The sequence below is a fragment of the Eretmochelys imbricata genome, chromosome 3, assembly GCF_965152235.1.
Source record: "Eretmochelys imbricata isolate rEreImb1 chromosome 3, rEreImb1.hap1, whole genome shotgun sequence".
In the NCBI taxonomy this organism is placed as follows: Eukaryota; Metazoa; Chordata; order Testudines; family Cheloniidae; genus Eretmochelys; species Eretmochelys imbricata.
In genome coordinates, this window is record NC_135574.1 from 84985340 (window position 1) to 85001019 (window position 15680).

Sequence of the window (15680 nt, forward strand, 5' to 3'; positions counted from 1 at the left end):
ATTGACCTATAGATATACCATAAATGAACTAAAATAATTTAAAGTCAAGAAATGTAAATGGATTAGTTAAAACAAAATTCTCTCTCCGCTCCCCCAGTATTTCTTTGTAACAATCTACCCAATATTCTACTTCTGCCAGAAAGTACATTGTATTATCCTAAGTAATTTTATTGGTATGCAGTGTCTTGGCTCTGTTTTGAATTATTGGAAATCCAGTTCAACCAGAAACTAACATGCCTGGAGAAATGGTCAGTTTTTACATTAAGTGGCAAGACATGCATGGGAAAACTCACTTGTGCTTAGCACAGGGTCTCTCTTAAAACATTAATTTCTTCCTTCAGATAGTGAAAACACTGACCCTTTTATAAATACCTTCATAGTAAGTGAGCCATTTTTCTGTCTCAAAGGGTGTTACAAAGTGGTTGGAGTACAGCTGTCATACTACTTCGTAGTGACGGGGAAGAGAGTGTGGTAAATAGTGTTTGTGCAAAGTTCATTATAAAATATGTCTACAAAGCACAAGTGAGGGTGAAAAACCAAAGAGACCTGCATATTCAGGGAATATTTGCAAAAAGATCAAATGTTTTGTACAGTCAAAATATATCAGTATAAAGCTGCTTTAGAGTATGAGTCTACTATGAAAAGTGGCTATAAAAACTGACATTATCTTTCATGGGTTTCGTATCCGATGTGTCCAGTTTACAGGTACAGTGTATAAGCTGCTCCTCAGTTCTCCAGAGCTAACCCAAATTATGCTCTGTTAGTAGTCAGCCAGCGCTGTATATAAAGGCCTGGCTCTGCCCTCTATTTAACATAATCCCTCCCATAGTAGGAGCTCATTTTATAAATAGTTGATTTGCAATTTTCATTCTGATCTAGCTCCTCGGGCAGAACCACCAAAAGCAGGTAAATTAATTAACCCCGACAGACAGAAGAAGCAAGATGGAAAATGCTGGGACAGCTCCGTTCAACCTTGCCTCTCACAAAGGGGACATTTAAATGCAGAGAAAAGGGCAAGAAGGAACAGAAGCAAAATCTTTACTCAAACTTCTCTGTGGTGTGGGCATTTCAGGGCTCTCTCTCACAGGACCCTTTGCAAGTCTGTCTGATGAGCGCCTGGATACTAGTCGCTGCTTTCCCTCCTGTTATTTTCTGCAGCAGTAAAAGACAAATGCTCTGTCCATAGATGGAATGTTATAGACCAGGGGTGGGTAAACTTTTTGGTCCGAGGGCCACATCGGGGAATAGAAATTGTACGGCGGGCCGTGAATGCTCACAAAATTGGGGTTGGGGTGCAGGAGGGGGTGAGGGCAATAGATGGGGGTGTGGGCTCTGGGGTGGGGCCGGGGATGAGGAGTTTGGAGTGTAGGAGGGTGCTCTGGGCTGGGACCAAGGGGTTTGGAGGGTGAGAGGGGAATCAGGGCTGGGGCAGGGGTGCAGGAAGGGATGCAGATTCCAGCTGGGGGTGTGGGCTCTGGGGTGGGGCTGGGGATGAGATTTGGGTACAGGAGGGTGCTCTGTGCTGGGATCAAGGGGTTGGGAGAGCAGGAGGGGCATCAGGGCTAGGGCAGGGGGTTGGAGAGTGGGGGGAGGCTCAGGAGTGCAGGCTCCGAGTGATGCTTACCTCAAGCGGCTCCCGGAAGCAGTGGCATGTCCCTTCTCCGGCTCCTACATGTGGAGTGGACCCCGACCTTGCTAGAGCACTGGAGCGGGGCCATGCGGCTGCTTCCGGGAGCTGACCCTGCGCCCCAGAGCGGGGCCATGCCACGGTGCCCCAGCTGGAGCATCAGAGCGGGGCAAGCCCCAGACCCCGCTCCCCAGCAGGAGCTCACAGGCCGGCTTAAAACAGCTCACGGGCCGTATCCAACCTGCGGGCCATAGTTGATAGCTGATACGCTGGCTCTGAAGACATGCCAGGCTGATGATGGCTCATGGCTCCCTGGTCACTTTGTTCTACTGATGAATTTCAATTTCTGTTTTAACTGGCTCTTCTGATATAAAGAAGACAGAAGAAATTATCTGTAATTTGAGAATGGGGCCCTTTTTGTGAGAAAGAAGGAACACGCAAAATGATAATTGCATTCTCAGGGACCCAGTGGAAGAAATAAAATAACCCCAGGCAAGGGACAGTGGTGCCACGGAGGCAGCTGAGCTCATGTTCCCCTAGATGCAGAACTGGGGGGGCACAATCCAAAGCTCTGTTGTTAATCACAACCTCCCTGCTCTTCTTTCCTCAGGAAACACCGACAGTACCACTTTCACCGTAAGCACTTGGGAGACTACAGTGCTGGGGGCGACATAAAAACATGGCTAGAAAGGTCACCCAGTTTGAACCTTCCACAGCTGGAAGTCTGGTTTTTATAGGTTACACACCAGGCGTTCTAACAGAGAAAATGATGATCTCTTCACCGGCAAGAAGACTATAACACTCCAAATTCTGTAAGCTTAATATTGCGATCTGGGGGCACAAATGTGATAACATGGTAGGGGCTAGCTTCTGTCAACAGAACAATAAATGACATGGGAGGAAAAAAATGTTATCGTGTTCTTTCAAATTTCTACTAGGAGTTTTCATTTTTGCGTGCCTGCATTTCATGCCCCTGGAATTCACCAGCAGATGGCAGCCAAACCTTTAGCATGTTACTTGCCAGCCACACCTTACCCAATCGAGCACAACTCAAAAGAATAAATACCTCATTCCAAACCTCTTACACCTTAAGCCTGTAACTCCAGCTGAGTGGACTCTGAAAGCTTTCATCCATGCTCGCCCTCCAAACCAATCAATCAGTGAAGGGGGAAGAGTATTCCTCTCCATCATCCTGCTTTGGTAGCATTTTACAGCACTTTTCACTGGTGTAAAGTCTTAGGTAAGTGGAGAATCAAGCTACCCCAAATTTCAATTTTTGGACAAGCATATATTTAAACCATGTGACAATACCACTGAGTAAAGAATCTGCTGCCTCATTGGATGAGCATTTTATTGGGAAAATAACTGCTTTAAGATGCAAATCTAAGATAAAAGAACAGAAAGGAGAAGAAAAGGAAAGGAAGAAAATTTTCAGGAGTAGCTGCAAAATTGTTCTGAACATTGCATAAAATAATCCCTCCTGCTCTTATTTGCTTTACGCCAAACATAACTGAACAACAATAGAATTACATCATGTAATTTTACAGCAGGGGCCGAAAGCTCGTATTGGGCCATCTGGCCCCAAAACTGGCATATATTGATGCTGCAAAAGCAGAGTTGCAGGGGAGTTCACCCAGGTGCTGAGGCCCCTTTGTGCCAGCTAAGCCGCTGCAGTGCAGCTGTAAGGTTGTCCAGAGGGATGCTCAGCATAGGAGGCTCTCTCAAGGAGCTGCAGAATGGGCTTCACTGTTTATATATCCCCATAGGAGCCCTTGGCTCAGGCATCATACCAAGGTAGGACATGACTTGGTGGCAGGCAGGACAAGGGAGTGGCTCAAGCAGTCCTGCTTCCCAGCAATTCTAGGGTCTTGGCTGCACATTCTGGAATAACTATTCCTCATTAACACCATGTGTGGATGCTTTTATTCTAGAATAACAGCGCCGGATTCTGAATTAGCTTAATTTGCTGCTCTCGGAATTCTTGTGGGGAAGTTCTGCGACCTGTGATGCACAGGGAGTCAGACTTGAACACAGTGGGCCCTCTGGCCTTGGAATCTATGAATCTACTTTGGAAGTGACCAATTTTGGAATAAGGCACTTGTATTCTGGAATAAGCATGTCCATACATAAGGTTAATCAGGAACAGTTAATCCACTTTAACTTCATAGCCTAGTTTATTCTGGATTAATTTGCATGTGTAGACAAACCCGAAACTCCTGCAGTGACCCATAGGCAACACTGAGCTAGGGGAGGTAGCAGTAGCCTTTTCTCCGGGTTGGCCCTAATATTGGCACAAGAATGAATCTAGCCCTTAATGTGCACCTATATTCTGACTGGAGGAGAGGCTGCATACAGTCCCCTGAGTGAAGAGTATTCCTGCTAGAAATAAGAGTAACTTGAGGGTGGTGCACAGATGCCATTGCTGGTTTGGGGCTGCATTTTATTTCTAATTTTTAATGCAAATGTCATGCAGATAATATCACCAGGATGCCCTTATGCTGGCTCCAGTGCTAGCAGCACCTGATAAGTGCTGAGAGGAAGCACACACTATACTTGGCTGTAGATGTCAGCAGGCAGCAGACTTCCTGACAATCTACTTAACCTACATTATCTCCAGGTGCTGCCTAGGCCTGCGATGTTCATAGAGCTGTTACAGATACCAGAGCTTGCCACTCTCCAATGCAGTCGTGCCAGGAACCATGCAAGTTACTTGACTAGAGACTAATAAAGTACAAAGATTTGCAACAAGTGTTCACTTCATCCTTCCCCAGGATATCACACAGCATTTCAGCTGCCCCAGCTTAGGAATGGCTGCATTATTGGAAATGCTAAAATAATACTGTATTAACATATATAATAGGGTATGTCATCTATCCATAAACTGTCTTACTTCAATTTTAACATATGTCTTTAGGTGATATTTCTCATGTAATTACATTTTATATGTCATCTGACCAGGCCAGTGTTTTTTAATGTGCAAGTGACAGAGCTTTGTAGAGTTCTGGGAGAGCTTTTTAAGAACTAGGGCCAGGAGTTTGAATCTTGGCTTGGGAATTCCAAGCCACGTTCTGGAGCAGCAGGTGCATAGCACCTCTTCAAATCAGGAGCCTTTTAGTTAGGAGCCTACATATGGAATTAGGTGCCTCACATTAGGCACCCACATTTGAAATACCTGCCCAAAACACAGCTATAAAACTCTGCCTTCAAGTTTTGTTACCAAGGTGGTGTAGGAGAAGAGACGAGGGTGGAAGAGCTTGCTATATGGGCACTGACAGTTACTGGGGAAAGGCATTTTTTGTTCAAGTCTCAGGAAGGTATTCCCAGCAATGGAGTGTGAAGAAAACATTGGGAACACCTTAGGATCCGACTCTGCAGCAGCTCCATGCCTTCGACTCTTATTGAAATCAAGGGGAATTCTGCTACCGGGGTCTCTGAAAAAGTCCTTTAAATCTAACTGAGTGAGGTTTCAGGCTGCTCATGGCTTTATGCCAGAGTGACAGTATTTGTCCAAACTCTTCTTTAGAGACTTGAAATTCAACGTCTGATAATGTCTGTTTAGAAAACAGCGTAATTAATGCTCACTGCTCTCAAGGGGAACCATCCTAGTGACAAAGGTACAAATGATCCTGAAAAGTAACGTCAACTGCTTCCCCTTCCAATGTCTGGCGTTCTGTGTGAGATTTGTTGTTGGTAACCGGAGGGACACGCTTACCCGATGGCATTTTATGGGCAGCTGAACTGCCTCTTTATTGTTCACTGCCAAGGGAGTGCTCTTTTGTTGCTCTCTCGCATTCCTCAGCATGACATACTGTAGCCAGCTGCCAGCAGGAGATGTATATGGCCAATAAATTATTTATGCACTGGAAAAGAACTGCCATCATCTCTGGTACCTGAGCTCTGGGGAAAAACAAACAAACCGGCAGTTCTTCTCTCAGAAGGCAAAAAGGAGAACGTCTGTGCCCTCACGTTCTGTCTCTGTTTCCCAACATACTGCGACACCTGCCATTGAAATGTCTGGTCCCAGATTCCTTAATCAAAGCTTTTTTGAGTTCACCAAGGATTACCTGCAGTGGCCGGTAGACTTCCTTTAGGTATATTTCTTGCTAAGTTATGTTTCCTGTAAGTGGATTAGTGAATCTGGTTACCAGAAGGCAAAAGAAATTAAAATAGTGCATTAGCAACACATCCCTTGTGAAGCCATGTACTTAGCCTAATTTTAAAGTGCAACCCTACTATTTTTCTCATGTATTTGCCTGCAAGGGGGCGAGGGGAGTTTTTGCTTTTAGGAGAACTCTTTTCATTTTTGCGTATAGGGAGCACAGATTCTGAAGTCCATGGAGTTATGCCAGTTTACACCCGCAGAGGATCTGGCCCTTTATGTCTTCATTACTTTCGGTAGGACTTATTTTGTCTATTAAAACCCAGAACTGTAAGATGTGTACTGAGACTGTAAGCTGTTTCAGGCAGGGATGATGTTTCTGTCACTTGTGAAGCAACTAACACACTGTTGGGCACAGTAAAATGTGTGATGTGCTCGCTAGAGAGGGCAAGGTGGCCTGGTTTTGATTTGGGCAAAACCCCACACTGTGCTTTGTTTCTGCAATCTGTGAAAGCCAAACTCGTTGTAGGAAGCAACGACAGATGCCCAAATAATCTTCGGCAGACATTATGGACCCTGTCTGTGTGAGGCTTATTGTTCTAAAATGTCCCAGCTAGTGCTAGGGATGAGAGGAGGCTCTCTGGATTCGGATATAAAAAGAGTGGGTCTGAAGCAAGCGTAGCAGTGTTTAGACAACTTACCCCTGAAAGGTGTATGGGACCCCATCTCTGACCTGCAACAGCGGCAGTCACTGCAGAAGTCTCATACTCTGAACACAAAGGATGAAGTTCATTCTCTCTCCAAGGAAACAAGTCCCATGAAGAGATCAGAAATGGTCCAGCTGCCATAATAGAAGAACCCAGTTCAAAAAACTCAGGAGGAGCTCCGCCACAGAATTTCTCATGCCCATGGAGCAGCAGCGCAAGCTGAGACAGAGCCACCTAGCCTGTTCCCACCAGGCTCCCCACACACAGTTGTTAAAGCATGTTCCAGTGACAGGAAAACGTGAAGTGATTCAAAAGAAAATAATGGAGCCACTCCCACCTGCCCATGCAAAAATGAATCATACGTGCTTGAAAAATAGCCAGATACAAATCAACATCATATAAATTAAATACAAAAGAACAACTCCAGGGGCCTTATCCTCCATCTGCAAGACACAAATAACTCCAAATGGGCTTCAGTGGGATGTGCTCAGATATCCTGAGGGGAGAGAATAGGCCCTAGCTGTGTAACTAGCACTGAAGCTGGTAAACATGCCAGGAAGCTAATAAACTCACTCTTTCTGTGCCCACACCCATAAAAATATTCATATTCCAAGGGGTGTTGGCCAACAGACCACAATTGCCTCCCTCTTCCTCTTGAGTAAGTTGCTAGCTGGAAGAATAGCTGGGGTAATATTTCCTTTCTTTCACTTTCAGAATTAGCTGTTGCATGGCCTTTGGCTGGGAGTTGGGACAATACCAATATTGTTATTGGACCCACTGCAGATGGTCAGTTATTCAGAGGGAAGCTAAGATATTTTAAAATGGCATCCATCATGGTGTCAGGGACACTGCTTTGCAAACTGATTGCAGCAGTTACCCCCGTGCCTGACATCTTTGAGTCTGGTGCAGGATGTTCTTGTATCATTGCAAGAAAAATTCATCAGACTCCTTGTCTGCTGCACCATCTCTGTTGTCTTAGAATCATAGAATATCTGGGTTGGAAGGGACCTCAGGAGGTCATCTAGTCCAACCCCCTGCTCAAAGCAGGACCAATCCCCAATCTGCCCAAAGCAGATCCCTAAATGGCCCCAACTCACAACCCTGGGTTTAGCAGGCCAATGCTCAAACCACTGAGCTATCCCTCCCCACCTTTTTCCAGCAACGTGACTAGCCTGACCTGTCAGATAACTTAGTAAAGCAGAAGTGCCGGGACCATTTCTCTCTCTTCCTGCTGACTGAGCTCTTACACAAACTGCACATTACACAACATGGATCAGGGCAATAGCAATTTGAAATTAGTGATACATTAACTTACTTTCTTTTGCTTGTTGCAAGCAAGGCATCATGGTTTCTGCCAGCCTTTTCTGTCAGTCCTGCACATTGATGGGACATATTTCATCCAAAAAAGAAAAAGGCCCTGTAGCTTGAACAGTAGGGAAAGTTTCCTGGCAAGTGAGATCTATTAGATAGTTGAATAGTCTCTTAAGGGAATGGTGGAAACTCATTGCCAAGAACCTCTAAATGTGGACACAATACTCAAGCCTCCTGTAGGGAACAACCCTGCATTGGCAGAGAGATGGACTAAGCCTTTTCTGTTGCTAACTTTTCTCATTTTATGGCTGATGTGAAATCTGATCAAAGGATTTTGTGTTTACATAATAGACTTTGGGCCTCATCCTCCTTCCATAGAAGTTAATGGGAGTTTTGCTATTTACTTCAGTGGAAGTAGGATCAGAATCTTTATCCCCACTGCAGTTCTTAACTTATGGTACTACACAAAAACCAGGTTCTAAATCATCTTGGGATTTCCTTATCTCCTTGCAGCTGCCAATGTAATCTTCATGAATGATTAATAGTTGATTAAGGACTACATATTGCTTAAAATAGATTAGTTCTTTCTAATCATTGGATGGCTTGGGGCACATATATTTGCATGATAAACAGCTCTAAAATTTGAGTCAGAAATCCCCATAAAACATGAATATTGGCCTTGTTAGCTTAGCTTACTTCCTGAGAACATCAGGATTCCGGGGATTTTGGAAAATGGGTCTCATCTGAGGCAGACATTTCCGAGTTGTCTAAAGTAAGGTGGAACAAAATGTTAGTGGAACCTGCGTTTACATTATTACATTGTGAGTCTTTTCCTATGGAGCTGAGAGGGTGCTGTTAGACAGAACAAGTCAGGCACACTCTGACTCATGCAGCAGGCAGCACGGGGTTTAAAGGGAAGGAATGAATGATACTTTTGACATTAGAATACCACAGGAGCTTCAGAAGAATTGATCAAAACAGGACTGTGACCACAATATGGAGCATTCAGCCACTCACCGTACTCAGTGACCACTCAAAACTGGTGCTGTCCTTCTACCACCTGAGTTTTGGACAAAGCTTGTCACTTTAATGGCAGCTGAGATGGGGGAAGCATCCCTCCAACTCCACCTGAACCTGGTGAACTGTCATGATCACAGACCAGTCTTTCTATGGAACAGACAAGAAAATAGATTAACATATTTCCATGTAAATACTACACACCAAAAACATTTATATACACATGATGTGGTGGAGAAAATACATCAGACCCACTTCTGCACTCACAGCCCTATAAGGTGGGAAGATGGGCTTGCAAGGGCTTCAGTTTTAAGTCCTCACTTTCTTACAGTTAAAAATGAATTGCCACCCAAAAACTCTACTGCTTGTTGAAGTCGCATTTGTAACTAGAGGTGCACGTTTTGGTGTTCTGGATATTTTATGTGCTTAGCAGGTTGTATGAGCTTTGACTGCGACTGGAATTTTTATTAGACTTTAAACTTGTTCAATTAATACATTCTATAGAACTGTGAATTAATCACTCTCGAAATGTATCAGATTAGCTCCTGAAAACAGAAGTATTTTATCTAAATATACACAATACAAACATTACAATGTCAAATGAAGCTCCCCCGACCGGCTCAAATACCTGAACCCTGGAGACTTTTCATAACTCTTCAGTATTGGCCTCTCTCCTGAGACTTCCAGTAGGGGTGCCAGTTCATGTCAGTTGGCTTCTGTAATGTGGACAACTGCCCATTAGGAACTGTTGGGGATGATTTGGTTGGGGATTAGGTCCTGCTTTGAGCAGGGGGTTGGACTAGTTGACCTCCTGAGGTCCCTTCCAACCCTGGTATTCTATGATTCTAACTGGACTTTGCCCATCACACTCGTTTCTTACAGACCACCAAAAAGCGATCAGATGGTAACAATTTGCAGTTGCTGCTGGCATGGGCTGACATTAAGGTGGCAATCCAGAGGTGAACGTCTGAGTATGCCAGCCCTTGAACTATCTAGTCTCTGTTGAAAGAATAACTGTTATGTAGTTTGCAGCTTAATTTCCAAAACAGCCTGTGAACATCCATTATAAACTGGAAGCTTGGGAGCTTGCTGTGATTTGTATGTAATACAGATCACCCAGCACTGTGGGATGCTGGGTGGTTTTGCCTCACAGTACAGTAGTCCTAGCTTAAATAATGGATTTACCCTCTTGTAACTGTAGAAATGGAAGCTGGTCATGTATATAGATGAAAGAAGTTCTCATGTTACTCATTTGAGAATGTCTGGCCTTGAGCATCCTAAGCTGGGACACACTATGTATATCTGAAACCTCGCTGAAATATGAATGTTGAGAGTTGCTATACTTAGTTATTTTGGCTGTTCAGGGTATCCTGTTTTATCACATTTTTGGCTAACAGACCATGTCTTAACACACACACACCCCATTTGGATGTATGAATAATCAGAATAACTAGGAAACTTGATTACAATTTTTTTGTAGGTGTCTCTTCAGCATGCCGAAATGTGGTAAACTGTATTGGTAAGATCCCATCAGCTATACTACATAGGAAGATTTAGGAGATATCCTGAGACATTTTGCATGAGCAAACCACAGTGAAATGTTACACTGAGCTTTGCCTTCTGGAGGAATCCTAGAGCCTAAAAGCAAAAGTCTTTTGACTTCTACCTGCCTAGCATAAAGGGGTTATCACAGATTGCATGAAAATAGTCATCTCAAAGTATCTCGTAGTACATACTTTGAAATTTCACAATCTACAGAAGGGAGATTAGGGCACTGTAATGGTAATCATTAGTTTTTAGAGGGTGTCCAATTTTGGCCTACATGGAACTACGGACCACAGTCTATATGCAAATGATATGATTAGTTACTCCATAAAGGGAATTAGGAAGGATACATGTGGTTTACCCCCATTATGACTGTAATGCATGGAACTGTTGTGACAACAAGGTCCTGAAATAGTACAAATACTGTGTATTAATATGACGCTCTGGGATTGCTATATGGGTATGGCATGTGTGGGGAGAACCACCACTGTTTAACATGCCCTTCTGTGCACCGAATGGTGGGGCACTCATGTCTCAAAGTGGACACAGTTAATTGAAAAGTTTTTTACAAGACTTACATTAGCAAGCCATAGCTGTGCATGTGTACTGCATGTGCATAACACTGTCAGTGAGACTGGATTCTCTGAGATGAACGCACATAGCTAGTGTGTAAACATGACACACACCAGTCAAACACACTTACAGCTCTATGAACACACTGTGCAATGACAGACATTACTTGAAGCTATTGTTCAGGATTGTTACAAAGATTTTTTCTTTAATATTCCCTATATTAACAGCACTATTTAATGGCAACCCAAGGTATGTCCCAACAGGTAAATTCACATTGGAATGTTTGTACATTTTCTTATTTTAACTGAAGTGATGGGGAATCATTTCTATGTTTATGAGACATGACGAGCTCCCCCCCAAAATGCAGAAGGATGTAAACAGATATGGTCAATATAGCAGAGAACAGCATTTTGAAACCCCTAACTCTATGCAGATATTCATGCATTTATGGTGGTAGAATCAGATACCAAAGTCTGCAACCTTTTTGCCATTGGTAAGTCAATCCATAATTGGGAGATGAATTCTTTCTGCTAAATGAGCGTAATTTGCCCCATAGTGGGTTGTTGGCTATTAGGTTAAACTGCGCACTTTTGCCTTTGTACATTTTACAGTTGTGATGCTACATCTGGAAGAAAATAAACATTTCCCCACTTAACCTCAAATGTTTTCAAAAAGAATTAGCTACTTCATAATGCAATGGTCTGATAAGACCTGTAATCAGCTGCAGCAGAAGCAATGCCAGCACAAGCATCAGGACAGCCAAGGGAAAAAGCCTGATTTCTTTTGATGTCTCCCCGTTAATGAGTGACATTGAGTTCAGATGACAAATTATTCAAAGCTTTGCTTTTCCTTGTGTATCACTACCAGATCCTGGTAACACAATTAAAATACATCCTGGAGACATAGTTGGAAATAGAAATAACTGGGATAGATTTCATTATACCCTAGGAATTTACGTACTTTTATATCATTTTTGAAAACTGGTGAAAAACTAGTAAGAGTGCTTATGTTGTAACGCCCTAGTAACAGTGCTAAGCTCTGAGAATTTCTGAATGTCTCACATGGCTACCTAGTAGACTGGATGGTCACATGGTGTTGGTAGTGGAATTTTGAACCTTTTCACCTCCAGGTCTCTGTCTTTAGTCAGGAATGATTTTTTGTTAAAACCTATCTGATGGCTTTTCTGTGGCTTATATGAAATGAGCTGATGACCTAATGATTATGTGTCCACATCACATATGTAACTTTGCTGGCAAACTCAGGATTGAATGATCACAGAGCCTGAACAACCGCTCATCCTTAGAGGTCATCCCTCCAGAACAGGGTTGTATCAGTCTGACCATATGGTATGTGGAAGTTTGTACTGTTGCCTATTCTATAGATAAAAGAAGAATGTCAGACTCCGGGCTATTAATCTAGCCCATCATTAGCATTGCATTCACTAACAAAAATCAACAGAATCCATACTCCATTTCCATCTGTTCTTTAACATCCCAAAGAAAGCCAGAGACCCTATTTGTTAACATGTAGAAGTATGTTCTAAAGAGATTAATTATAATTATTTAAAACATTTCTTGCAATGCTGCCCTTGAATATGCCTTAGGACTCTCACTGAAGCTCTATGCATCAGAGACCAAGATCAGGCCTGTAATCAAAAGTTTGGCCTCCTATATTTACTGAAGCTATCAGTAATAGCCAGCATGTGAGGCAGTGTAGTAATATCACTGTAAAAGTGTACAACTAAGCACTAATTTTAGACATCTCACGTGCCCTTCCTGCCTTTTCCACATTCTTTTCCTTCTAAAGGTTTACATTTGTAATGGCTCTGTCAGTTTGAAAGTTCCCCTGCTGAAGTAATTTTCAGGTTAATTAATGAGGCTACTTTACAACATAGTGTGCATCCTCTCAGTGTTGAACTGTTGCTTTATGCAAAGTGACCTAGATTTTGGGTTGTTTTTTTAAAAAACTTAGTCTGGAAAAGTCAGATGACATTGGTTATTTCCATTACTGTATCACACAGAGTGCCTCAATCAAGATTGGGGCCCCATTGTCCTGGCCCTGCATGTATACATTACCTACGCTGCTTGAATTCTCAGTTTCTTGTGGGATGGAGAGAGTATAGAACATATCATTATGATTACATTTCATATCATAGGTTCTGTGTCTTTCAACAGAAGAAATCGGAGGGTTTTTTTAAACTACTGATTCAAAAATCACATTTAAAAATGAGAGAAGAGTCCCTAGCTAATTTGTTTTAGTAACTTTCATTGCTAGTTTAGATTTACATTCACAGAGCATGACTCCAATTTTACAGTGACGTTACTGGGGCAAATAGATCCCTTGTTTAACAATTGATTTCAGGCATCAATTTGACTCATTTTGTTTTAAAATGTATCTAAAGTGCATTGATATGGAATGGCGCCTAAAGGAAACATAGCCCCGGGAATGTTTTGCTGCCTTATTTCATTCACAGACAAGAGAAGACAACATTTTTAGCCACATGTTGTGAATGCACATAATAAAAGTATGCAATTTACACTTTCTTCCAAATTCTGTATCCTATTTAAGCGACTCCAAAGAACACAATCTCACATATAATGCTTTCTCACAAATACTGCACATGCATGCCAGGATGTTTATTTTCAAAGCCAGAGACACTGATCCTGTGATAGTGTTTTCATACAATTATGTTAAATAAAAATATTATGTATGCTGGCAATAATCGTCAGATTTTAAATGTTGCCAGAATGAGGGATTATGACTTTTAAAAACATTTACTGTGGATATTATTGTTGCAGAAGAATTCTGGGAATAGCACAGTATTTTAATAGGCTGATTGTATCTAAAGTCCCATTACTCACATCCTTCACAACAACGTCAGTTGTTTCAATCACTATAATTGTTGCACTAATAAATATTTAATTCATTAATGAAAAAATCAATCCCTGCAGTGTCTTGATGTAACAATAAAATATTTTTCTTTCTGAATATTAAAAAAATGTAAAAATGAATCACATTTGCTGACCATACATTGCTCTGTGTTGGAAAAGAAGGGCATGAAGTTCGCTTGCACGAAAAACCAATGTCTATTAAGTAGTATTTCAGGTCAACGTTATCCTTTGTTGGCCTCTGGAACAGTGCTAAACTTCTGAGTTTATCGAGACAGAGTTAATAATACCTAGCATTTCTGTAGTACTGTACGTTTTCAAAGTACTATACAGAAACTAACTAATCTAGAAACCACTACTGTGAGTGAGATACCTTTAATCCCCATTTTATAAATGAGGAAACAGACAGAAAGGAGAAGTGACTTTAACGCCACACGGAATCAGTAATAGAGTCAAAGTGTGAATGCAGGACCCTGACTCCTAAGTCTGTGCTCATTCCTCCAGACAACACTGCCTTCCACACTCCCCTCTGTCAATATCTGTAAAACCACCTGAAGTAACAATTTATTGCCCTTAAAGTTTCAGCCTGATTTTCTGTTCAGAATGTTTAGAACTTGTATCTCTGCAATCAGCAACAAATATTCTCTCTTTAAGACACTTTTTGTTGCCTCTCCTATGCTTTGGTGCTAACTCTTAGCATGAGCTTGTCTCAGCTTTAAACACTGTCTTTGCAGCCTTTACCCATAAATGGCTGGATGCTGCAGGGCTGATTCTTCTTTAGATCATTAGTCTTAAACTTAGCTCTTTGACACAGAATGCCAGACCTCAAAGGCTGGCATCCAACTTAAGCACACTGCTGGGAATGATGAATGATCTCTGAGACAATGCTGTACATTCCAACGTACCAGGGATTTCGAAAGGCTGCTGCTGCACTCCACCAAGTACAAGTAGAAAAGGAAAAAAACATAGTAAGTGGTGTAATGTAGGCAGAGAATCCTTTATATAACCATGTCTACTCCCACCGGCTAACCAGCCCGACTCTCATCAAGAGGAATAAACATAACCACACATGTTGTAGCCGATTGGAATGCCTGGTGAAGAGATTCCTATACTTTGTAAATATTATCTGGAAAATGTTTTGGGATCCTTCTAGGTGAAAGGTACTACACACTGGAAATGCAAATCACCAGTGCAGACACAAAGTCAAAGAAACCTCTTTGATAGCGTGCATGCATCATGTTAAACCTAATCCTTTGATGTATCAGGGAGGAAGAATCAGTCAGAACCCTTTATCTGCTAGAAGCCAGCAGCTTAGTGAACATGGGTATAGCATGTTCTTACCTTGTCCTAAAGTTACAACAGAAATTCAAGCCTCTGTTTTAGTGTCAGTTGAGAAGCAAGTGGGTGGCAGCCATTCTCTCACACACAGCTGGGACAGAGAAAATGGGTGTAGTTTATGGAAAAGCCAGTATAACAACCATCTCTGAAAAACTGACTCGTGGAGTTATAATATGGAAGCCAACAACTCACAGAAAATCACCCTGAAAAACAGAGCTGAGTTCCCTAGTTCATGTTCTCCAATCTAACATGCTGTCACCCTAGACACTTGGGAAAATTATATTCAAAGATAGCCTGGATATGGGATTGGAGGGGGAAGGGCGGTAGGGAAGGTGGTAAGCACGGGGGCTTAGTCTCCAAATGCACAGCTTTTCCAGAAGACAAATATATAAAATCACCAGGTTGGTAGTTTTATATTTTTATAAGTGGTATCCAAGCTGCATGCTAAATCACTTTAGAGAGTACACCAAGCATTCCACCTGTTTTGTTTTTCCATAAAGCTTCATTCTATTACTGTACATGCAAAACACGAATACCCTCTTGGGTATTTTAAAAGGCTATAATTCCAAACTGGA

The 15680-nt window shown here is 42.2% G+C and overlaps 1 protein-coding gene across 3 annotated transcripts in view; it reads right to left on the reverse strand.

The window, feature by feature from the left end:
• Positions 1 to 8177, reverse strand: part of LOC144262745 (uncharacterized) — a 30352-nt gene extending 22175 nt beyond the window's left edge. For all 3 annotated transcript variants that reach the window (XM_077812942.1, XM_077812939.1, XM_077812940.1), the window contains exons 1-2: positions 7749 to 8177; positions 6428 to 6567 (exon numbers count right to left, since the gene is read on the reverse strand). In XM_077812942.1, the coding sequence (XP_077669068.1) occupies positions 6428 to 6567; positions 7749 to 7779 (171 nt within the window). In that variant the 5' untranslated portion in view covers positions 7780 to 8177. The remainder of the gene's footprint in view (positions 1 to 6427; positions 6568 to 7748) is intronic.
• Between the last annotated feature and the right edge of the window lie 7503 nt (positions 8178 to 15680).